Below are 24,933 nucleotides of genomic sequence, written 5' to 3' on the forward strand. Positions count from 1 at the left end.
AATAAGACATTTTCTATGAAGGTAGATGGAGTAATGAAAATTTTACCCTTTCCAATGATATACCCTTTTTCATTGTCTCCATAGGTTACTACTCCACCCTTCTTAGACTCCAAGGTGACAAATTGGTCTACGTCACCGGTCATGTGTCTTGAACAGCCGCTATCTAGATACCATCGTTTATCCATCTTATTAGCTGCAAGACACCCCTGCAATCAAGATCAAGAATGAGCTTTAGGTACCCAAACTATGTTGGGTCCTTTAGGGTTAGTACTTGATGTTCCTTTTGGAACCCAAACTTTCTTGAATTTAATCTTATAATTATTACTCAATTTGTTTTGACTGGACTTTCTATAGTTACATTCATATGCTTTATGTCCTAATTTATTGCAACAATGACAAGTTATATTTTCATTTTTAGCTTTTACAAATATGTTCTTTAAGTATTTTTGTTTTCTATTTATTTTATATCCTAATCCAGCTTTATCATATACAGCTTTTTGACTATCAAGAATCATATTTAATTTGGTTGAGCTAAGTGTAAACTTATCTACTAAGGATTTATATTTTTCAGCATCTTCTTTTAACTTGACATTTTCAGCAATTAGATTCTTGGTTTCATTTGTGAGTCTCCTACTTAATGTTTCATAGTTATTAGATAGTTTCAGCTTATCTTTGATAAGAGATTGATTTTCTTCTTTTAGAACTTTATTTTTATTGATTAGTTTTTTGTGTTCTTCCATGAGTTCTAAAAATGCATCATGTAATTCATCAACAGTAAAATCACATTCAAGTTCAGAATCTACCTCATCGTCATTGGCCATATGGCAGATTTGGGCCGTCTCTTGATGATCTTCCTCTTCCGAATTTGACTCCTCACTTTCACTCCATTTAGTTTCTTGTTTTGGAGTGGTAGACTTTAGGGCAATGGTCTTTCTTCTCTTGACCTCATCTTCTGAATTTTGCCTCATGGTCAACTCATGGATCATGAGTGATCCTAAAAGTTCCTCCAATTGCAGTGTATTGAGGTCCTTTGCTTTCTGAATTGCGGTTACCTTGGCCTCCCAAACTCTTGGTAGAGATCTGAGAATTTTTCGCACCAATTCAGAGTTAGTATAAGACTTTCCTAGACTCTTTAGCCCATTTATTATTTCCGTGAAACGAGTAAACATTTCAGTTATGGACTCAGTGGATTTCATTTTAAACAACTCATACTTATGTACTAATATGTTTATTTTTGACTCCTTAACTTGATTAGTTCCTTCATGTGTGACCTCAAGTTATCCCAAATTTCTTTTGCAGAGATGCATGTAGATATTCTATTGAATTCACTTACATCTAGTGAACAGTAAAGTACATTTATTGTTTTAGCATTTAATTGTGCTAGTCTTCTATCATTCTCATTCTAATCCATTTCTGGTTTGGAAATGATAGTGCCCTCTATACTAATTGTGGGTGTGTTAGGTCCTCTAGTTATAATATACCACAATTCATAGTCTAGAGCTTGAATGAATATCTTCATCCTAGCTTTCCAGTATGTGTAATTAGTGCCATTAAATAGAGGAGGTCTATTTGTGGATTGCCCCTCACTCATAGAACATCCCACTTGGGTTGTCATGATCTTTGCCTCTTGATTGTGAGATCAACAAATACTATATGAGCACCTAGCTCTGATACCACTTGCTGCCCAAGGTGACAAGCCAAGAGGGGGGTGAATTGGTTTCTCTTAATTTTTACTATCTTACTTTAATCAATTGATGAGTGAGTGAAATTAGAACAATGCACAATACAAACACACAAGAAGTATAGTGGTTCGGTGCTCTCCTAAGCACCTACGTCCACTCTCCAAGCGACCCCTTGGAAATTCACTATAATCCCGCGGATTACAGTTGGATTGTTTTCCGGGCTCACAATCCAAAAATCTTTACACTTTGGTTTTTCGGGATCACCAAGAACCTATGTTGGTTTTACGGGCTCACCAACGAACCTTCACAATTGGTTTTACGGGTTCACCAATAAACCTACACCGTTGGTTTTACGGGCTCACCAACAAACCTTTACAAGGTGATTAAAAAGAAAGAAGAATGTTGAAACTCCTAGATGAGCAAATATAACATTTATAAGCTACAAAGAAGAGTTTAGAGAATAGTTATCGCTTGATGAAACTTCTCTCTTCTTTGTCAGGAATGCTTCACTCTTCAAGGGTGGATGGAGCTCTTAATATCTCTTGGAATCTGCTCAACCACTTTCTTTTGACTCTTGAATGAAGCACTTGGATGAAGAAGATTAGGGCACTTGTCTTTCTTGTGTAAGCTTTGATATTTTGCAAAAGGATGTTTTCTCTGATGAATAGTGTCACTTTAAATAGTTTCCTTCATCCATTGGACAAGCCCCAATGGTTAGAATTCAAAAACTAGCCGTTACTCACTGTTGGGAGGTCTGAAAGTACTTCTGCAGAACTAGCCGTTATGCTTCTGCCCGTGCTTGGGTCGACCCAACTTTTACTGGGGTCGACCCAACTTTCACTTGGGTCGACTCAAGCAACATTGGGGTCGACCCTCTCAGAAACCACAGAACCTTGTATTTCAGCCTTCCTTCACTTGGGTCGACTCAACACTTTTTGGGTCGACTCAAGGTTCAGTTGGGTCGACTCAACTTTCACTTGGGTCGACCCTCTCAGGGTTTTCAGAGAACCTATTTTTGAATGTCATTGCCTTTGGGTCGACTCATGTTAACTCGGGGTCGACTCTAGTTTGGGTCGACCCTCTAGGGTTTCCAGAGAACTGTTTTCTTGAGGCTTGAGGATTGGATCGACTCATCTTTTGCTTGGGTCGACCCAAGTACTGTTCATCCGTGCCATTTTTGCAGAAGTGTGCCAGATGGTTTCTTGATGTGCCGGGGTCGACTCAATCAATCTTGGGGTCGACTCAATCAATCTTGGGGTCGACTCAATCCATACTTTGCTGCAACTTAAGGTGAGATTCATCCATATAATCAATGAAATAAACTCTAAACAATTTTGAATATATGTCATGGTAGTGCTCCATACTCCAAACAATGAAAATTACTATTGTCCACTTAAGAGTATGTTTCACTTGAAACTTTGCCGAATTAGAATTTAGAATTCACTATCCCTTTCCTATCGCAAATTTTATCTCATTAATAATCATTGAAATACATCTTAATCTCATTAAACTAATGTATCGAGAGTGACGGACTTATTAATGATGTATCGAATTAACTTGTAACATACTCTTAATCATTATATTAATCATCAAAATACCACTATCATCCTCAGAGTTACATGATGCATTTTTAGAACTCATGAAAGAACACAAGAAATTTATCAATAAAAATAAAGTTCTAAAAGATGAAAATCAATCTCTTATCAAAGAAAAGCTAAAACTATCTAATGACTATGAAACATTAAGTAGGAGATTCACCAATGAAACCAAAAGTCAAATTGCTGAAAATGTCAAGTTAAAAGAAGATGCAGAAAAATACAAATCCTTAGTGGACAATTTTACACTTAGCTCAACTAAATTAAATATAATTCTTGATAGTCAAAAAGTTGTATATGATAAAGCTGGGTTAGGATATAAAACAAATAGAAAACAAAAATACTTAAAGAACATATCTGTGAAAACCAAAAATGAAAATATAATTTGTCATTGCTGCAATAAAGTAGGACATAAAGCATATGAATGTAATTATAGAAAGTCTAGCTACAACAAATTGAGTGATAATTATAAGCTAAAATTCAAGAAAATTTGGGTTCCAAAAGGAACATCAAGTACTAATCCTAAAGGACCCAACATAGTTTGGATACCTAAAGCATATTCTTGATCTTGATTGCAGGGGTGTCTTGCAGTAATAAGGGGGATAAACGATGGTATCTAGATAGCAGCTGTTCAAGACACATGACAGGTGACGTAGAATAATTTGTCATCTTGGAATCTAAGAAGGGTGGTGTGGTAACCTATGGAGACAATGGAAAAAGGACTTATCATTGGAAAGGGTAAAATTTATATTACTCCATCCACTTTTATAGAAAATGTTTTATTAGTTAATGGTCTAAAACATAACCTACTTAGCATAAGTCAATTTTGTGATAAAGATCTTAAAGTCACATTTGAAGCCTTAGTATGCATAATCACAAATCCTAAAGATAATAACATTGTACTTATAGGACAAAGGCATGGAAATATTTACATGGTAGATCTTCATGATTTAGGCAAAAAAAATGGATTATGTTTAATTACTAATGAAGAAAGGAAAAATGAAACAAGTTGGCTTTGGCATCGTAGACTAGGACATGCTAGTATGGACTTAATATCAAAACTAGTCAAGAAGGATTTGATAAAAGATGTGCCAAAATTGATCTTTGAAAAGGACAAAATCTGTGACCATGCTCATTAGGAAAGCAAACAAAATCATCCTTCAAATCAAAGAATATAGTATCAACCACTAGGCCTTTTGAACTCATACACATGGATCTATTTGGACCTACTAGAACCGCGAGTTTAGGAGGGAAGAAGTATGGACTAGTTATAGTAGATGATTTTTCAAGATATACATGGGTTTCATTTCTTGCACATAAGAATGAAGCATTTTCAGCATTTTTGAAATATTATAAAAATATCATAACTGAAAAGAAGCTCACCTTAATAGCAATTCGAAGTGATCATGGAACTGAATTTGAAAATCAACACTTTGAAGAATTTTGTAATGAAAATGGTATCTCACATCAATTTTCAGCACCTAGAACGCCTCAACAAAATGGGGTTATTGAAAGGAAAAATAGGACTTTGGCAGAAATGGCACGCACAATGTTGTGCGAGTCAAATCTTCCAAAGTACTTTTGGGCTGAAGCTATAAGTACTGCTTGCCATATTCTAAATCGAATTTTAATACGACCTATAACTAGGAAAACTCCTTATGAACTTTGGAAGAATAATAAACCAACTGCTAAATATCTTAGAGTATTTGGATGTAGGTGTTTCATTTTAAACAATGGCAAGGAGGATCTAAGTAAATTTGATGCCAAATCAGATGAAGGTATCTTCTTAGGATACTCTACATGTAGCAGGGCATACAGAGTGTTCCACAAAAGAACTCTTGTAGTTGAAGAGTCAATTAATATCATTTTTGATGAGTCTGATAGTGAGTCTCCTAGGAGAGAAAATACTCTTGATGATGTGCAGGAATTATTGACTTTGAAAAATTGAATCTTGATGACGTGCCAAATCAAGAAAAGAAAAATGATCGCGTGCCACCACAATCTCAAGACTTGCCAAAGGAATGAAGGTATGCACATGGATACCCTAAAGACTTAATCATTGGTGATCCATCTCAAGGGGTAAGAACTTGATCCTCTCTTAGAAATTTAAATGACTATCTTGCTTTTGTTTCACAAATAGAACCTAAGACTTATGAATAAGCTGAAAAAGACATAAATTGGATAAATGCTATGCAAGAAGAATTAAAACAATTCAAAAGAAACAATGTATGGACATTAACTGAGAGACCAAAGCATAACTCTGTAATTGGAACAAAATGAATCTTTAGAAATAAATTAGATGAAAATGGGGTAGTTATAAGAAATAAAGCTAAACTTGTAGCTAAGGGATACAATCAAGAAGAAGGGATAGATTTTGAGGAAACATTTGCTCCCGTGGCCAAATTAGAAGCTATTAGATTACTTCTAGCTTTTGCATGCTTCATGGATTTCAAATTGTATCAAATGGATGTAAAAAGTGCCTTCTTAAACTATTTTATAGAGGAAGAAATATATGTAGAGCAACTTTCTGGTTTTGAGAATCATGAATTGCCAAATCATGTGTTTAGATTACATAAGGTATTATATGGATTGAAACAAGCACTTAGGGCTTGGTATGATCGACTAAGCAAATTTCTACTGAATAATGATTTCAGTAGAGGAAATGTAGATAAAACACTTTTTCTCAAAAGAAAAAATAAAAATCTGCTAGTAGTACAAATATATGTAGATGACATAATCTTTGGTGCCACTAATGATAATCTTTGCAAAGAGTTTGCTAAATTAATGCAAGGAGAATTCGAGATGAGTATGATGGGAGAACTAAATTTCTTTCTCGGATTACAAATCAAGCAAACTAAGAAAGGTATCTTTATTCATCAAACTAAGTACATAAAGGAAATATTAAAGAAGTTTGGAAATAAAAATCACAAGGAAATAGGCACCTCAATGAATCCCACTAGTAAGCTAGACAAAGATGAAAAAGGAAAAAGTATAGATATGAAGCTTTATAGAGGCTTAATTGGATCTTTGCTTTACCTTACTGCTAGTAGGCCAAACATAGTGTTTAGTGTGGGAATATGTGCTAGATACCAATCAGATCCTAAGGAGTCACATCTAAGTGCTGTCAAAAGAATCCTTAGATATTTGAGAGCAACCACAAACATAGGTTTATGGTACTCTAGAGACTCCTATCTAGATTTACTTGCATATTCTGATGCAGATTTTGCTGGTTGCAAATTAGATAGGAAGAGCACTAGTGGAACATGTCAATTTTTAGGAAATAACTTAGTATCATGGTTTAGCAAAAAGCAGAATTCAGTAGCATTGTCAACGGCTGAGGCCGAATATATAGCTGCCGAGAGTTGCTGTGCTCAAGTACTATAGCTCAAGCAACAACTAGAGGACTATGGAATTAAACTAGATAACATTCTATAAAGTGTGATAACACTAGTGCCATTAACCTTACCAAAAATTCGGTTCAGCACTCTAAAGCCAAACATATTGAAATAATATATCATTTCATTAGAGATCATGTGCAAAATGGGAACATATGTATTGAGCATGTATGTACTGAGAAACAATTAGCTGACATATTCACAAAACCTTTAAGTGAAGATAGATTTTGCATGCTTAGAAGGGAATTAGGTATATGTGATCCTTTTGATTGAAGAGATATAAAAGGAACAAGTTGTCTCATGATACTCTCCTCCCATTTCGAAAAACCCATGAAACATTAGTCAAACTAGCCATTTATAGACTCCTTACTCATGAATCATTGTCCCATAAAGAATTTGTAAGGATTGGAGGAAAGGAAAAATTTTTTTAAAAAAAAGAAAGAAAATTTTTCTGAACTGGGGCCGACCCGAGCCAGAATGGGGTCGACCCCACGTTGAGTCGACCCAAAAAAAATTTGATGTCAACCCAACGGCGGGACCCTATTTTTAAAGAGGGACCCGTGAGCTATTATAGGGCACTGTTTCATCTTGTCCTCTTCCTAAAATCCTATTTTCCACTTTCCAATCCCTTCCAATCATCTCCAAACAGTGCTAGATTGCTTCTCTACGCCGTTAGATCAAGACCTAAGGAAGGATTTGGTGAAAATGGGACCCAAGCGAGCCGTTGCTAAGAGATCCGGAAGAGTCTCATGCCCAACCATTGTAGATAGACATGCTAGAGATTCCTCTATAGTTTCTCCACAAGGTGAGACACGTGTTGAGCCTCCTCCACCTCCTTCCCCTTCAGTTCAACTTGCTAAATATGCGGGAAGACCGGTAACCACGGGGAGAAGGATGCACTCCGAATTTTTGGATCAAGAAGGGTTCCGTTTGGGGGATTGGATCCGAAGGCAAGGATGGGAGTATCTTTGCTCTCTAGATTTGGTGACCTACCCGGGCTTGGTTCGTGAGTTCTATGCCTTCCTAAAAGTTGGAATGGGAGGGCTTGTGTCTGAGGTCCGAGGTGTACGAGTTAGAGTTTCAGAAGAAAGTTTGAGTGAGTTGCTCCATCTCCCCTGCGAAGGTGCAACTCCAGAAAGGCCGAAAAGCAAGTTGAGAGCTCTACAGTTGATCTTTGAGAACGATGATTTTGACTATTTCGAAAATGTGATAGCTAGCTCTCTATCAGCTGAGATGAGGTTGTTGCACAACTTCATAGGTCGGATTTTGTTTCTGAAAAGTGGGAGATTTGATCACATATCTGAGCGAGATTTGGTCATTATGGAGCACGTCATTCAGGGCATTCCCCTGAACCTCCCAGCTATGATGATCAGGCAGATGAGAAAGGCTATATGCAAGTTGAGAGTTTTTCTGCCCTATGGTATGATACTCATCCTGGTCTTCCGACAGCATGACATATCAGTGGAGGGAGAGATCTTCAGGCATCTATTATTTACCGACACTTATACTGCACGGTCCCTAGTTCGCATGGGTTATGAGAAGGTGAACGGGCAGTGGGTGCGTGGAGGAGCAGGGATACATGCACCGGAGGGTAATGCACCAGAGGTTGGAGACCCCATCCCTGAGGCTGAGGTACCTGAGGATCATCCTACGGCACCTTCAGAGGCTGGCCCATCGTCATCCGTACCCACGGGGTGCACAGAGGAGTTTTGGAGTAGGATGACTGAGCTTGTGTCAGCTCAGATGAGGACTCTCTCTGACGGATTGACGAGCAGGATGGACATTATGACTGTTGAGATTAGAGACCTCAGAGAGCAGGTGGGAGCATTACAGAGAGAGAGAAGCTCATGGTCCATCTGTGCCCCGAGCAGCTGAGTCGGAGGTTTCGGCATAGAGTCATCCAGCTCCGCGAGGTCCACGCCAGACTCAGTCTCATCAGGCTCGACCTCCCCTCGCCACTTACACTAGGAGAATGAGGACTAGATCACAGCCCTTAGATACCCTCTAGGCTGATGTTAGCATTATGATTAGTGCCTAGGATTTATCTAGCTCTCATATGTATTTTGCCTTGTTGATGTACTTTGCACTTTGATTGAAGAACATTGTATTTTTGGTATTAATGTACTACAATGTTCCATTTTGATCAATAAAATTTGATTATTTATTATTTACTGCTTCTACTTATCTATTGCTATGCACCTATTTGATGATAACAAAAAGGGGGAGAAGTAAGGAAAGAAAGAAGTCACAATAAGTTGACAAATAAGTTTGAAAATTATAATAGGAGATAATATACACTTAAGGGGGAGCAATATGTAACAATGAAAATGTTAAAGTCTAAACTTTTTATCAAATTTCAGAATTTGGCACATACCTCTCATACCTCGATACATAATCTGAAACTCTTGCTTTATCTCAAATTTTTGAAGTTTCATCCTTAACCAAATATAAAAGAAAGGGGAAGAAAATCAAAAGTTCAAATTGGCAATATTTGGATGAAAAAGGGGAAGACTTCACTCTCAAATTTGAAAAGCTGAAATTCAGCAACTTGAGCTCTTCTAAAACAAATTTTCTAATTTTAAGATAAGTATCAATCTGCTCATACTCAATATTTTGTAATCATCAAAAAGGGGGAGATTGAGGATGATAGTGTTATTTTGATGATTAACACAATCATTGAGAAAATATCTAATTAAATACTACAAGTTAACATGATACATAATTACTAAGTTCGACACTCTCGATACATTAGAAGAATAAGATCAAGATGTCTTTCAATGATTAATAATGAGATAAAATTTGCAATAGAAAAGGGATAGTGAATTCTAAATTCTAATTCAGCAAAGTTTCAAGTGAAACGTACTCATAAGGGCACAATAGTAATTTTCATTGTTAAGAGTATGTAGCACTACCATGACATACATTCAAAATTGCTTGAAGTATATTTCATTGATTGTATGGATGAATCTAACCTTAAGATGCAGCAAAGTCTGGAATGAGTCGACCCCAAGAAAGGTGGAGTCGACCCCGGCACATCATGGAACCATCAGGCACACCTCTGCGAAAATGGCACGGATGAACAGTAGTGGAGTCGACCCCAAGTATGCTTGAGTCGACTCCATCTTCAAGCCTCAAGAAAACAAGTCTCTAGAATTTACTGAGAGGGCCGACCCCAACCTTCCTTGAGCCGACCCCAGATGGAGCCGACCTCAGGAATGCTTGAGTCGACCCCAACTGAACATGAGTCGACCCGAAGGCTGTGTCGTTCAAAACTGTCTCTGGAATTCCTGAGAGGGTTGACCCCAGTGGAACTTGAGTCGACCCTACTGTACCTTGTGTCGACCCCAAAAAAAGTTGAGTCGACCCCAGTGAAAAATAGCTGAAATATAAGGTTCTGTGTTTCCTGAGAGGGCCGACCCCAATGTAGCAGGAGTCGACCCCAGTGAAAGTTGGGTCGACCCCAGTGAAAGTTGAGTCGACCCCAAGTATGATGAACAGTGGTTTGAGTCGACCCCAGGAAAGTTTGGGTCGACTCTAGCACGGGCAGAAGCATAACTGCTAGTTCTGCAGAAGTACTTTTTGACCTCCCAACAGCAAGTAACGGCTAGTTTTTGAAATCTAACCAATGGGAGGTGTCCAATGGATGAGGAAAACTATTTAAAGTGACACTATTCATCAGAGAAGTGATCCTTTTTGAAAAATATCAAAGCTTACACAAGAAAGACAAGAGCCCTAATTTTCTTCATCCAAGTGCTTCATTCAAAGAACCAAAAGGAAGTGATTGAGCAGATTCTAAAAAACATTAAGAGCTCCATCAACCCTTGAAGAGTGAAGCAATCTTGACAAAGAAGAGAGAAGTCTCATCAAAGCGATAACTATATTCTAAACTCTTCTTTGTAGCTCATAGTTGTTATATTTGCTCATCTAGGAGTTTCAACTTTCTTCTTCTTCTTAATCACCTTGTAAAGGTTTGTTGGTGAGCCCGTAAAACCAATGGTGTAGGTTTGTTGGTGAACCCGTAAAACCAACTGTGAAGGTTTGTTGGTGAGCTCGTAAAACCAACATAGGTTTTTGGTGATCCCGGAAAACCAAAGTGTAAAGGTTTTTGGATTGTGAGCCCGGAAAACAATCCAACTGTAATCCGCGGGATTATAGTGAATTCCCAAGGGGTCGCTTGGGGAGTGGACGTAGGTGCTTAGGAGAGCACCGAACCACTATACTTCTTGTGTGTTTGTATTGTATATTGTTTTTAACTTCACTCACTCATCAATTTACTCAATTAAGGTAGTAAAAATTTAGAGAAACCAATTCACCCCCCCCTCTTGGCTTGTCACCTTGGGCAACACTCCTCATAGTGAAAGGACCCATGTATATTTATAAATATATCTGGTGATGGTTTGGGTTGTCCATCAACATGAGGTTGATACAATGTGCAGCATATGGGATCCAAAAAATATGTGACCATCGCTCCATCAAGATATCCTTGACGGTCTTATATTGTAGCCCATTATTAGTGATGACCTGCACGACATTCTTCTCTCATACCTGATCAATCACCTCCTCGATCAATCTGAGGATGTACATAGCGTCGTGCACCTGATCGGAAGCATCAACCAACTTAAGAAAGAAAGTCTTCGTATCATAATATATCAAGAAGTTGATAATGCTCCGCTTGGTAGGACCGATCCAACCATCACACATCAATATTAGTCTATACATTGGCCACTTGCTCTTGTATGAGGCAATCCACTTCTCTAGCTCCTCATTATTATTGTCAAGAAGCTCACCGTAGATGTCTTTCGGTCTTGGAGGATATACACTAAGATCGACAATCTACATGCAGTAAATGGCAGACTATAGTAAGAATTGTCTGCCACATTTGCTGGGATGTGGCTGAAGTGGAACTTTGATCGAATAGCTCGCCATATATTTTTCTTCTTATTCTTTTTCGGCATTGTATCAACCCTATGCTGCTTTGAATCTATGCTGGGGAAGCCATTTGGATCTAAATCATGGATGGTGGCTTCTAGTGGAATCTCTCTAGGTGATTTTTTTTTTTGTTACTAAAAACTTCCAGCATAGATGCAATACAACCACCGCCTCTGCTGACGGCCTCTTTGATTGAGGAGGTTCTCCTGAACTCTGGATTTGCCCTGTTGCTCGCAGAATCGGTACCCGACTCGTCGTATGAGGGCCCAAACGAGCCCTATGCCTGGCCACCTTATCCTGCTGCTACTGATCATCCAGGCTCGCCTGAATGGCAGCCTGAATCTATGCCTCCTTGTCATCTGAAGCGGAGGCCTCCTCTAACTTTCTAGAGTGATAGGAAAGTGGCCCTACCGCTCGACGGCCTATCTCTACCTTCTTCTTGGCAACCCTCTTCTTTGCTGCTTTGAAATCAGAAAAGTGCTTTTTCATCAGCTGCTGAACCTCCTGTGGGCATTTTCGATATATAGATACGTCGACGTAACCACCAGCTAAGTGCTACTTCATTTTGGTTACCTCTCCTCTCTTGAACTCTGTGTTGCACCAGTTGCATTTCGAATAGTGCCGACCCGAGAGTATTTGCTCATGATTTTAACCAATGTCACGCTTTAGCTTCTTTTTCTTTTATGGTTCCATTCTTGCACGTTTATTAAGTACGTCAATTTATCAATTATTTAAAAATAGCAAAATTTCATTACGATAGAGATAATTTTATTACCTCAAAAAATATATCTAATTTATCTAATACGTAATACTAATTTTTTATATTATTTATTTATTTATTTATATATTTTAGTAATTTTTAAATTTAAAAATATGTTTAAATATCATAAATTCAAGAAAAGATATGTTTTTTACTTCAAAAAATACTTTTGAAATATGTATTATGTACTACTAATTTTTCATAATTTTTGGTATTAATTATATATTTTTATTTTTTAAATTAATTTTTTTCAAATATAAATATTTTAAAAAAATAATTTCAGTTCAGATTCATGTAGAATCCAATAATGGATGCTACATATATTTTTCTAGGCTTGTGGGCATGCAATAAATGTTATTACTTATTTTTTAATTTTTTCTAAATTTAGGCATAGGCCATTGTGCGTATGATCGCATCAAAATTTGAATAAATGGACACCAAATTTTGGTGAAGAGTAGCTTGTATGCCCCTAAAAATGCTTCTTGTTAGATGTATGCCCTAGAAGCCAATTTTGGCTGACACATTATTAATTCTAGGACATAATTTTGTACTTGACTGTTTATTATTGAATAAATAAAAGGCATCTTTTTCATTCATATTGTTTGTGTCTATGAATCGTCCAAGAAATTAATAAGATGATGATACATATTCTTAAGAGTTAAGAATTTGAGCCATGTATCATTGGTGGTTAATTTCTGAATGCTCCTGATCGATGGATCATCACGAGGACGGTGATCGATCCGATGAGATCAGTGCACACATCACTTTCCTTATGGATGGATGAGACTCGAGTCCACAGTGTAGGGACACTGAAGTGATAGTGCAGGTGCTTGTTAGAGAACAAGGGTACTGAGCATGACCAACACAAGAAGTCACTTGGATGTCTATCCACTCGTCAGTGACTTGCTTGATGTTGCAGTAGTGTGACTGGTCCTTTGACCTGCGATGCTTCGGCTACTCACAGTGAGGTTATTGTAGTTTGACTGCACAAATACATGGTCTCTAGCCATATGGGTCCATGCAGTGTAGATTGGCTGCAGTAAGTTCACTGTAGGAGTAGGGTATGCATCTACAAGGAATCTATCGACCTTGATAGATAAGGAGAGATCCTATATGATTTATAAGACTGAGTTCGTAAGACCTCGGCCGGGGCAGATTGCACAGTGGAGAAAGAGTTCTCCGCTCTCGAACTTAAGTCGAATAAATCTTGACATATGACAGACGAAGGGGTTTGACGAGTTATCCATGACCTCCATCCTGTAGGGATCCACGATAGAAAGACTGTATCACATGATAACTGCACCTAGAGGTTCATAATTCTATTCTGCTGGGTAGCCACTACATGCTGCTAGGTGTCACTAGTGGATAGTGGGACTCATAGGGATTATCTTGATGATCGATAAACCCTAATGAGTAGATTTGGAATCGATGCCTTAGACTATATAAGGCATTATATGGATTGAAGCAAGCACCTAGGGCTTGGTATGATCGATTAAGCAAATTTCTACTAAATAATGACTTTAGTAGAGGAAATGTAGATAAAACACTGTTTCTCAAAAGAAAGGACGAAAATCTATTAGTGGTACAAATATATGTAGATGACATAATCTTTGGTGCCACAAATGATACTCTTTGCAAAGAATTTGCTGATTTAATGCACGAAGAATTCGAAATGAGTTTGATGGAAGAACTAAGTTTCTTTCTAGGATTACAAATCAAACAAACTAAAGAAGGTATCTTTATTCATTAAACTAAGTATACAAAGGAAATACTAAAGAAGTTTGGGAATGAAAATCATAAGGGAGTAGGCACTCCAATGAATCCTACTAGTAAGCTTGACAAAGATGAGAAAGGAAAGAGTATTGATATTAAGCTTTATAGAGGACTAATTGGATCCTTGCTCTACCTTACTGCTAGTAGACCAGACATCGTGTTTAGTGTAGGAATATGTGCTAGATACCAATCAGATCCTAAGGAGTCACATTTAAGTGTTGTTAAAAGAATCCTTAGATATTTAAGCGGAACTACGAACATAGGATTATGGTACTCAAGAGACTCCTGTCTAGATTTGCTTGCATACTCAGATGCTGATTTTGCTGGATGCAAATTAGATAGGAAGAGCACTAGTGGAACATGTCAATTCTTAGGAAATAACTTAGTATTATAGTTTAGCAAAAAGCAGAATTCAGTGGCACTGTCAACAGCTGAAGCTGAATATATAGCTGCTGGCAGTTATTGTGCTCAAGTACTATGGCTTAAGCAACAACTAGAGGACTATGGAGTTAAGCTAGATAACATTCCTATTAAGTGTGATAATACTAGTGCCATCAACCTCACTAAAACTCCGGTTCAGCATTCTAAAGCCAAACACATAGAAATAAGATATCATTTTATTAGGGATCATGTGCAAAATGGAAACATATGTATTGAGCATATATGCACTGAAAAACAATTAGCCGACATATTCACAAAACCCTTGAGTGAAGATAGATTCTGCACGCTAAGGAGGGAATTAGGCATATGTGATCCTTTTTATTGAAGAGACATAAAAGGGAGCAAGCAGTCTCATGATACATTCCTCCCATTTCTAAAAACCCATGAAACATGAGTCAAACTTGTCATCTATAGATTTCCAACTCATGTATCATTGTCCCAGAAAGAATTCATAAGGATTGGAAGCAAGAAAAATTTTTAGAAGCAAAAAGGAAGAGAAAAAAAAAAATTCTGAACTTGGGTCGACCCAACGTTGAGTCGACCCAAGAAAATTCTTGAGTCGACCCAACGTCGGGACCCCACTGTTAAAAGGGGGACCCGAGAGCTTTTTTTATGGCACTGTTTGCCCTTGTCCTCTTCTGAAAACTCTATTCCCCACACTCCAAACTCCTCCAATCAACTCCAAACGCTAGATTACTTCAAGATCTTAGAGAAATGGGACCCAAAAGAGCCGTAGCCAAGAGATCCGGGAGAGTCTCACGGATCCAATGTGAGGAAAGAGAAGCTACGGAGCCATCTACAGTGTCTCCACAACGTGAGGCACGTGCAGAGCCACCTCCTCCTCCTTCCCCCTTAGTACAACTTGCAAGGTTTGCGGGGAGACCGGTTACAACGGGGAGAAGGATCCATTCCGAGTTCTTTGATCAAGAAGGGTTCCGTTTGAGGGAATGGATCCAAAGGCAAGGTTGGGAGTATCTTTGCTCCCTAGATGTGATGATCTACCCTGGACTAGTTCGGGAGTTCTATGCCTTCCTCAAAACTGGAATGGGAGGGCTCATTTCGGAAGTTCGAGGAGTTAGGGTTCGAGTTTCCGAGGAGAGTTTGAGTGAGTTGCTTCATCTTCCCTGCGAAGGAGCCACTCCAGAAAAGCCTGAAAACAAGATGAGAGCCCTGCAGTTGATAATGGAGAATGAAGACTTCGACTTTTCGGAGAAGGTAATAGCAAGCTCTCTTTCTGCAGAAATGAGGTTATTGCTCAGCATCATAAATAGGATTTTATTTCCGAAGAGCGGGAGATTCGATCTCATCACAGAGCGAGATCTAGTAGTGATGGAGCATATTATTCAGGGTATTCCCTTGAATCTCCCGGCCATGATCCTGAGGCAGATGAGGAAGGTGATCTGCAACTCCAGAGTATCCCTGCCTTATGGTATGATACTCACCTTGATCTTCCGACAGCACGACATATCTGTCGAGGGGGAGATCTCCAGGCAGCTACTTCATACTGATACATACACTGCACGATCACTTATACGCATGGGCTATGAGAAAGTGAACGGGCAGTGGGTTCATACTGGAGCAGGGATTCAGGGTGATGCACCAGAGGGTGATGCACCAGATATTGGAGACCCTATCCCTGAGGATGAGGAGCATATGGATCATCCTACTGCACCTTCAAAGGCTGGACCATCGTCATCTGTTCCTGCGGGAGATACAGATGAGTTCTGGAGTAGGATGACAGAGCTTATGTCAGCTCAGGCGAGGACTATCACTGATGGGCTGACGAGCAGATTAGACATCATGTCTGCTGAGATCAGTGATCTGAGGGAGCAGATAGGAGCTCTACGGAGAGAGAGAGACTCATGGACCATCTGTGCCACAGGCTGCTGAGTCAGAGATTTCGGCACAGAGTCATCCAGCTCATCGTGCTCCACGCCAGACTCAGTCTCATCAGGCTCGACCTCCCCTCGCCTCGTACACTAGGAGGATGAGGATTAGATCCCAGCCATTAGATACTCCCTAGGCTGATATTAGTATTTCTATTTAGAGCCTAGGATAGGTATCTAATTCTCATATGTATTTTGTGTTTATCATGTATTTTGAACTTTGATTGAGGAACATTGTATTTGTTTTTGTTTTTGGCATTATTGTACTAAAATGTTCCTATTTTGATCAATGAAGTTTGAATGTTTGTTACTTATTGTATCTATTCCCATACACCTATTTGATGATAACAAAAAGGGGGAGAAGTAAAGAAAGAGAAATAAGTTGTGTAAGAAAAGAGAAATAAGTTGTAAAACAAATTGAAAATTATAATGGGAAAGCATATACATTTAAGGGGGAGCAATTTGTAACAATGAAAATGATCAAATCTAAAATTTCTATTGAATTTCAGAATTTGGCACATAGAATTTCAGAATTTGGCACGCATCTTTCACACCTCGATACATAACCTGAAACTCATGCTTTATCTCAAATTTTTGGAGTTTCATCTTTAATAAAATATAAATGAAAGGGGGAGCAATTCAAAAAGTCAAATTGGAAACATTTGAATGATATAGGGGGAGACTTCACTCTCATATTTGAAAAGCTGAAATTCAGCAACTTGAGCCCTTTTAAAAACTGATTTTAAGATAAGTATCAATAGGCTCATACTCTATATTTTGTAATCATCAAAAAGGGGAAGATTGAGGATGATAGTGTTATTTTGATGATTAACAAGCAATAATCAAGAGTATGCTACAAGTTAATTCGATACTTCATTTATAAGTCTGTTACTCTCAGTATATTTGTATAAATGCATTTCATTGTTTACTTGGATGAATCTAACCTTGAGTTGCAGCAAAGTATGGATTGAGTCGACCCCAAGGTTGATTGGGTCGACCCCGGCACATCAAGAAAGCATTTGGCACACTTCTGCAAAAATGGCACAGATGAACAGTAAGTTGGGTCGACCCAAGGAAAGCATGAGTCGACCCAAACTTCAAGCTTCTCAACAACTCAGAAAATGGTTCTCTGGAAATACTGAGAGGGTCGACCCAAGATGAAGTTGAGTCGACCCAAGCTTGAGTCGACCCAAACCCTGAGAGGGTCGACCCAAAGGCAAGACAGAACAGATGATAGAAAAGGTTCTCTGGAAACCCTGAGAGGGTCGACCCAAGAAGAAGTTGAGTCGACCCAACTGAACCTTGAGTCGACCCAAAGAAATGTTGGGTCGACCCAAGTGAAGGAAGGCTGAATTGCAAGTTTCTGTGGTTCTGAGAGGGTCGACCCAAGAAAAGGTTGAGTCGACCCAAGTGAAAGTTGGGTCGACCCAAGGACAGGTTGAGCCGACCCAAACACGGGCAGAAGCATAACGGCTAGTTCTGCAGAAGTACTTTTTGTCCTTCCAACAGTGAGTAACGGCTAGTTTTTGAATTCTAACCATTGGGGCTTGTCCAATGGATGAAGGAAACTATTTAAAGTGGCACTATTCATCAGAGAGAACATCCTTTCCAAAGAATATCAAAGTGTACACAAGAAAGAGAAAGTGCCCTAATCTTCTTCATCCAAGTGCTTCATTCAAGAGTCAAAAGAAAGTGGTTGAGCAGATTCAAAGAGTCATTAAGAGCTCCATCCACCCTTGAAGAGTGAAGCATCCTTGACAAATAAGAGAGAAGTCACATAAAGCGATAACTATTCTCTAAACTCTTCTTTGTAGATTATATTGTTATATTTGCTCATCTAGGAGCTTAAATCTTCTTTCTTTGTTTATTAAACTCCTTGTAAAGGTTAGTTGGTTAGCCCGCAAAACCAACGGAATAGGTTGATTGGTGAACCCGTAAAACCAATTGTAAAGGTTCGTTGGTGAGCCCGTAAAACCAACATAGGTTCGTTGGTGAGCCCGTAAAACCAACATAGGTTTTTGGTGAACCCGAAAAACCAAAGTGTAAAGGTTTTCGGATTGTGAGCCCGGAAAACAATCCAACTGTAATCCGCGGGATTATAGTGAATTCCCAAGGGGTCGCTTGGAGAGTGGACGTAGGTGCTAAAAAGAGCACCGAACCACTATACTTCTTGTTGTTTGTATTGTGATTTGTTTATTTTACTAACTCATCAATTAACATAAGTAAGATAGTTAAAATTAAGAGAAACCAATTCACCCCCCCCCCTCTTGGCTTGTCACCTTGGGCAACAGGAAGGAAGAGAAAGGGAGGCGGAGGCCAGCCGGCGAGCTACATGGAGGAGACTCCTCTGGGCACCATGATCGGGTCTCTTGTTTCGTTAGAAATAGGGGTCCGGCCAATTTTTTAATTTTGTAATATTTAAGTGAAGTTGGCAAATCACTTGTCGACTTTACTTAAAAGTTGTAAAAGTAAAAAAACGGTTGGACCCTTGTTTCGAACGAAACAGGAGATCTGGTTGCGGAGCCCTTCTCCATCTCCTCCACCCGAGTCGCCGACCTCCGCTGGCCCTCCGCCGCCCTCCTCTCTCCCTCCCTCTCTGCCCCTTCTCTCTTTTTGTCTCTCCCGCTCACCCTCTACCCTGCCTCTACTATATCGGTACAGGCCCGGCACGGCACTGCGCAGGCCCGTACCGACCTGTGCCGCTGAACAACCGGTTCGGGGCCCGGTATCTGCACAGTAGACACTAGTTATAGTCGATGTCAAAAAGTACCTAGATTCATATTATCATTGTTTGCCATAGGTACCCTCTCACCAAAACTATAGGAGCCCTCTCTAAAAGTTTGTCTGTAAAACACATATGATATATGATGTCGATGATTTGCTTGAATTGACAAAATAATGATCTCGCATCCTCTTAACTTCGGACATTTGGTAGCAATGATCGAATTAGGCTCTATATTGTAAATGGCATGGTGCAGGGAGGCCAATTATTCCTCATCCATATCTATTCTTGGAACATTGTATTGGAACTTTGGGTTGAGATGGTATGCTGCCAAGATATGTAATTAATTTAATTAAGAAATAAATGATTGTATTTAAATTTTATTTTATAAAAATAAACAAGTATTGAGGATTGCATTTGGATTACTGCTAAATAGAACTTCTTGCTCATCTACTAATCAAACCTTTGCTCCAATAAGTCAATATACACTACCTGATCTTTAGACTTGGCATTCATCATCATATGATATAAGAAACCCATTTGACGATACCTCTCACCATCCACGGCTCTGAGTACATAATAGAGTGTTGTGATTGCCTCGACTATTCCCTTGACCTACTTCTAGAACTGCTAATTTGTCAGTAAGGCCTCAACATGACTACCTTCCATGCCACTCTATTCTCCTGCGGCCCAGCACTATGAACATCTGATGTAGGCTTTCCTTTTTTATAGGGCTATCGAGTGCAATATAGTGCATGCATCTTGCCAACATTCATTAGCATCAAATCTATGCAATGAGCAGCATGTGGGCTTGAACGAAAATGGATCTTTTGGAATCATATTGAATATTTGACAATATATTCCATACCTTGCTAAAAAACCGATTTTTGTATACTAACCACACATTGTCTAACCAAATCAAGTTCTCTCTCAATACATTCCTCAAAAAAAAATCCGATTTGTGCTGATTATTCTCCTAACTAACGAAGAGATCTTGGTGGAATTGCCACATATGAAACTGAGCACAATTTTGCAAATAAATACCCCTCTTGTTTCTCGAGAAGAGATGGGAAACATGCTCAATGTCATTTGACTGAATAGTTGCCTTAGCTCGTTGTTGTTTGAAGAAAACCTCCCCTTCAATTGGTCCTTTTTCACAAAAAGCAGACATGAGATAACAGAAAATATATGGCCTCCTAATCATTAAAATATCCTCGTGATCTTGTACAATGATCTATTATTCATAACCATCTACACAACATGGTGCTCTCTTATCCAATTTGAGGATGTATTGGGCATCGTGTAGTTTATTAGAAGCATCAATTGACTTATGGAAGAATAGCTTCTTATCACAATATGTCAAGAAATTAATGGTGAAAGCATGCTAGTTCCCATCCAACAATCACATGTCAAAATCACACCATAGGTGTCCTACTTGCTCTAGTAGGAGGTTGTCTATCTCTTTATCTCTTTGTTACTATCAAGTACTTTTCCTTATATGTCTTCTGTCCAGGAGGTTCTATGTCTGGTCAGTTCTTTGGATGGAGCTGATATAGACCGATCATGGTATGCCGTACTGGTCTGAACTGGATGGTACAGAGTGTACCATACCATACTGGTTCGGTATCGGTACCTGGTACAGGTGACGTACTAACACTCGGTACGTCAAAAAGTTTCGTACCGTACTGTACCGTACCAATACTGTGCTAGTGTGGCACTGGTACGGGGTCTGGTATCGAGACGACGAACCTTGAGATCGATAGTAAATGTTGTTTGTGGCTTTTGGAGGGATGTGGTTGAAGTGGAACTAGGAAGTTATAGCTCACCGCATATCCTTTTTCTTATTCTTAATAAGTGCAGAATCAATCCTTTGCTACTTCTAATCTTTGTTGTGAAGGGAATGTAGATCTGGGTCATGAACGATGGCTCTTGTTGGTATATCTCTAGGCTTCCTTCCCTTCATGCTAGTAAAGACCTCAAACATGGAGGCTATCTAACTGCTACCTTTATCAATAGTCTCTCCGACTGACCGGTTCCTCTCGGAGCATAGATCTCCCCAGGCGGATTTGGGACCAGAATCCATCTCATACTGTGAGGGCCCAAAGTGAGTCTTATGCCTAGCAACCTCGTTCTAATACTAGTCATGCAGACTGTTCTGTATGGCAGCTGAACTCTGAGCTGCCTCTATGTCATCTAGATCCAACATCTCCTTGTCCTCTAAACCCCTCCAGTGATATGAAGGTGGTTTACTTTCCTGATGCTTAATCTCGACATCGACACTTTTTTTTCTTGCTCTCCCTAAAATTGGCAGAGTGCTTCTTCATCAATTGCCAAGTCTCTTAATATATTTCTTACAAGTAGGCATGTTAGGGTAATCATTGGCAAATGTTGCTTCAATTTTATCATGCCTTCTCCCTCTACCTTGTGTTGCATTGATTGCACCTCTAATGGTGTTGGCTTGAAAACATCATACGTTGATGCTAACCTGTCAGTCTCCTTCCTTCTTGGATCCCTTTCTGCAAGTTAAATCAACACACGTCATAAATTGCATCTATCATCACCATAAATTATGTAAAGTAAATCTGCACTTTTTTAAAAAAATAAACAAAATTTTATATTTTAGAAAAAATATTTACTTATAATTTAACTTCTCTTAAAATATGTGATAATTGATAATATTATGTAAAAGCTATGCTCATTATCCTAGAAAATATACCTTGATTACCAACATTGACTTCAAATTTCATGCGGCTTTCATTTTTTCTCTTATATTGCTTGAGAGGATGGAACAGCTATTTCAGCATATAAGAGAATGTTGGTTCTAGTAATTCTAGTCCTATATTATTGGCAGACCCAAGCTTTTTTCAGAATTGGTCGCGGTGAACCACCACCTATTCCTGGCTCTCTGTCAAAAGAGGCTTGTGATTTCATCCACCAATGTGTACAGCAAAATCCAGATGATCGGCCCTCTGCTGCTCAGCTATTGAAGCACCCATTCGTGAGTAGATTACTTCCAGCATCTGCTAGCTCTGGTCAACCTTCTGATATTATTGGAAGAGGAAGCTAGACATCTTTCATCAAGAATTAGAAGGTAAAGCATTGTATTTTTAATCTTTTCTTTTGTTTTCAATAAGATTATCATCTATTACAGAAACAAAAAAGTAAAATGGAGGATCATGGAAGGATAAAGTGCTTCACAGTGCAGCATTTGCCTTCTTGTTTGACTTGTTATAGAAGAAATGCATGGTTAGATATGTCCATGTTCATCTTGCAGATTTCATATAATTTTGCTTTCAAAAATATAATTTGAAAACATTTCTGAGGTATGTTTCAGCAGAACGTCCTCTAATATTTCATGCCTGGAGTGGTGGTTTGCCTGGGTCTCTGTTGTTTTCATCTGAGATTCAAAATAACATCTCATGCAGCAACAAACCATGTTGGATTTTGCCTTCAGCAGCACCACATTTCATTTTTGTTGCTAAGTGTTGGTAAAAGCTAATTATGCTGAATTGAGGCAAAAGCCCCATCTATTTAGTTGCTTACTGAAAAGTGTTCCGCGCAAAGATCACTTCAGTGAGATGAATGTATGTATATGTGTAGCTTTACTTCTGCACAATCAGCATATAGACGTTCTTATGATTAAGATGGAGATGCAGAGTCCTGCTCAGCCATGCTGAGGAGGATAGAGAAGTTTCATTACTGCCTTGTTAGACTGAACTGGTGAACGGTGAGCAGACTGTTGTTATCAATGGTGTAAATGATACCTGCCTAATTGGGCTGCATTTAGAATGTGACTTATATATGAAATGTCATGGTTCTAGCTTTTGAATTTGATTCCTTCATGGTTATAAGCTTGTCGGACAGTTTTGATAGTTCAATTCGTAGGCTATGGTGGGCTATACAACCGGGCACACAAAGCCGCCAGGTCGAAGCGCACCAGACTGCCTTCAGCACCTAATTACCAGGTTTCTCTATATTGGTTGCCCAAATTTCAAGCAATATTTATGTGGACAAAATGATAGATGCTGGAGGAAATATTAGAAGAGTGTATTAAAGAAGTAAGGTTACATGTTGGAAGAATTGAATGAAATTATCTTCTTTAATGAGATCCTCTTCCTCTTCTTCTTTATTTTATTTTCTTTTACTCCTGAAACAAGTCTTCACTCCTGTGAGGCATATTGACGTCATTTAAAATTCAAAAAAAAAATGATATAAATAATGGGGCTTAAATTGGAAAAGATCACGACAGAGAAGAAATCAGATGTGGAAATCTTGGCAGGCTTATCATGTTTGGCTTAGATTTTGAAATTTATATTTTATCTTTTTTATCTTTGAAGATTTTACTGAAGCCACGCATCTTGTTTGTTTTGAAAGAAAGGTACCATTTACTTTTAGGAGCCTATTTAAACGAGTGGGCTGAAAATTCTATAAGATTGAGCTGGATTAGTACTCTAGCAAAATTACAGAATTACAGGCAGGGTGGGGCAAATAAATTTCAGCAGATTTTTTTTTCCCCTCCGAGATTCAGGCCGCCCACAGGTTCTAATTGATTTTTTTCTTCTTTTTTTTCATGGAATGTGCTTCTGATTGATCCAATGTTTTTTAAAGGCATACTTTAGTACAAAATTATTATAGTATGCACTTCCATTACAAGATATACAAAAAGCGGTTAGTACGCCAACCCGGTGTTATCAGGTAACCAGCTCTGTCAGCTTGCAGTTTGGCCCAGAAAACTTGAGCTTGGGTTGAAAAAATTAGAGCCTAGTTAATTCTTATGGGGATAGATTGTAAACATATGTCGGTGCAAATGGGTCGGATCTTGGGTGATTCGGATTCAATCCGATTTTTTGTTCGGATCTTAATTTTGGACCTAGATCCGATTCGGTTGAAGATTGGATCGGGTCCAAGTCGGTCCGGATCCAATTTTTTTATGCTTTTAGGAAAAGATTTGGGCAAATCTAATTTGGTCATATCATAATTATGAGGGGCTGGGTGACCCGTGACTTGAAAGACTTGCAATTGACCTCCGGTCAGAACAGATGACCCATGACTGCTAACTAAGTCGGTCTACAAGCCAAATTTCATATCACACTATTTTTTGTCCATATGACTGATTGGACGGAACTTGGTGTCTCCCAGCTCCCCTCTCACGAGGACAAATAAAATCCCAGACCGTCTTCCAAAATCCAATTCCATTGCAGAAAACTGGCACATGACCCATATTCAGTTCAGTGTTCCCTCACTTCCTCCCTGCAAAAGTTAAAAAAAACAGAAGCCAAAAAATAGAAGGAAAAAAAAAAGCCAGCTACCGAGACACCAGAGGTATCAACAGTGTAATAGATCGAGAGAGAATCCTGATGGACCAATAGTGCTATGACCCACACAAAAAAAAAACTCCCTTTTGCTCCCCCCCCCTCTCTCTCTCTTCGGGTCCATTCGGGTCGGGTCGGATCCGTTAGGTAAACCCAGACCCGACTCAGAAAATGATTTGGATCCAACTTTAAGATCCGACCCGGACCCGCGGGTCCTAAAATTCGGATTGGGTCGGGTCTACGCGGGTCGGGTCGGGTCTCGGTTCGACCCGACCCATTTGCAGCCTTACATATGTGATATAAGATTTAGCTAGATATTTAAGGACCAATTTAAAATGATCAATCAACAAAAAGTTTGGTTAGTTACAAGGTTTTTATTGGTAAGCACTTCCAATACAAGATATGCCAAAAAAAACTCCCGCTAGTATTGGCTTATCA

The 24,933-nt window shown here is 38.9% G+C and overlaps 1 protein-coding gene across 1 annotated transcript in view; it reads left to right on the forward strand.

Annotated features, from left to right (window-relative positions):
- Positions 1 to 22,516, forward strand: part of LOC103697029 (mitogen-activated protein kinase kinase kinase 1-like) — a 63,326-nt gene extending 40,810 nt beyond the window's left edge. Inside the window, exon 4 of the mRNA XM_039127367.1 lies at positions 22,035 to 22,516. Within this exon, the coding sequence (XP_038983295.1) occupies positions 22,035 to 22,250 (216 nt within the window). The 3' untranslated portion in view covers positions 22,251 to 22,516. The remainder of the gene's footprint in view (positions 1 to 22,034) is intronic.
- The last annotated feature ends 2,417 nt before the right edge of the window (positions 22,517 to 24,933 follow it).

Source organism: Phoenix dactylifera, chromosome 6, assembly GCF_009389715.1.
Source record: "Phoenix dactylifera cultivar Barhee BC4 chromosome 6, palm_55x_up_171113_PBpolish2nd_filt_p, whole genome shotgun sequence".
NCBI classification, from domain to species: domain Eukaryota; kingdom Viridiplantae; phylum Streptophyta; class Magnoliopsida; order Arecales; family Arecaceae; genus Phoenix; species Phoenix dactylifera.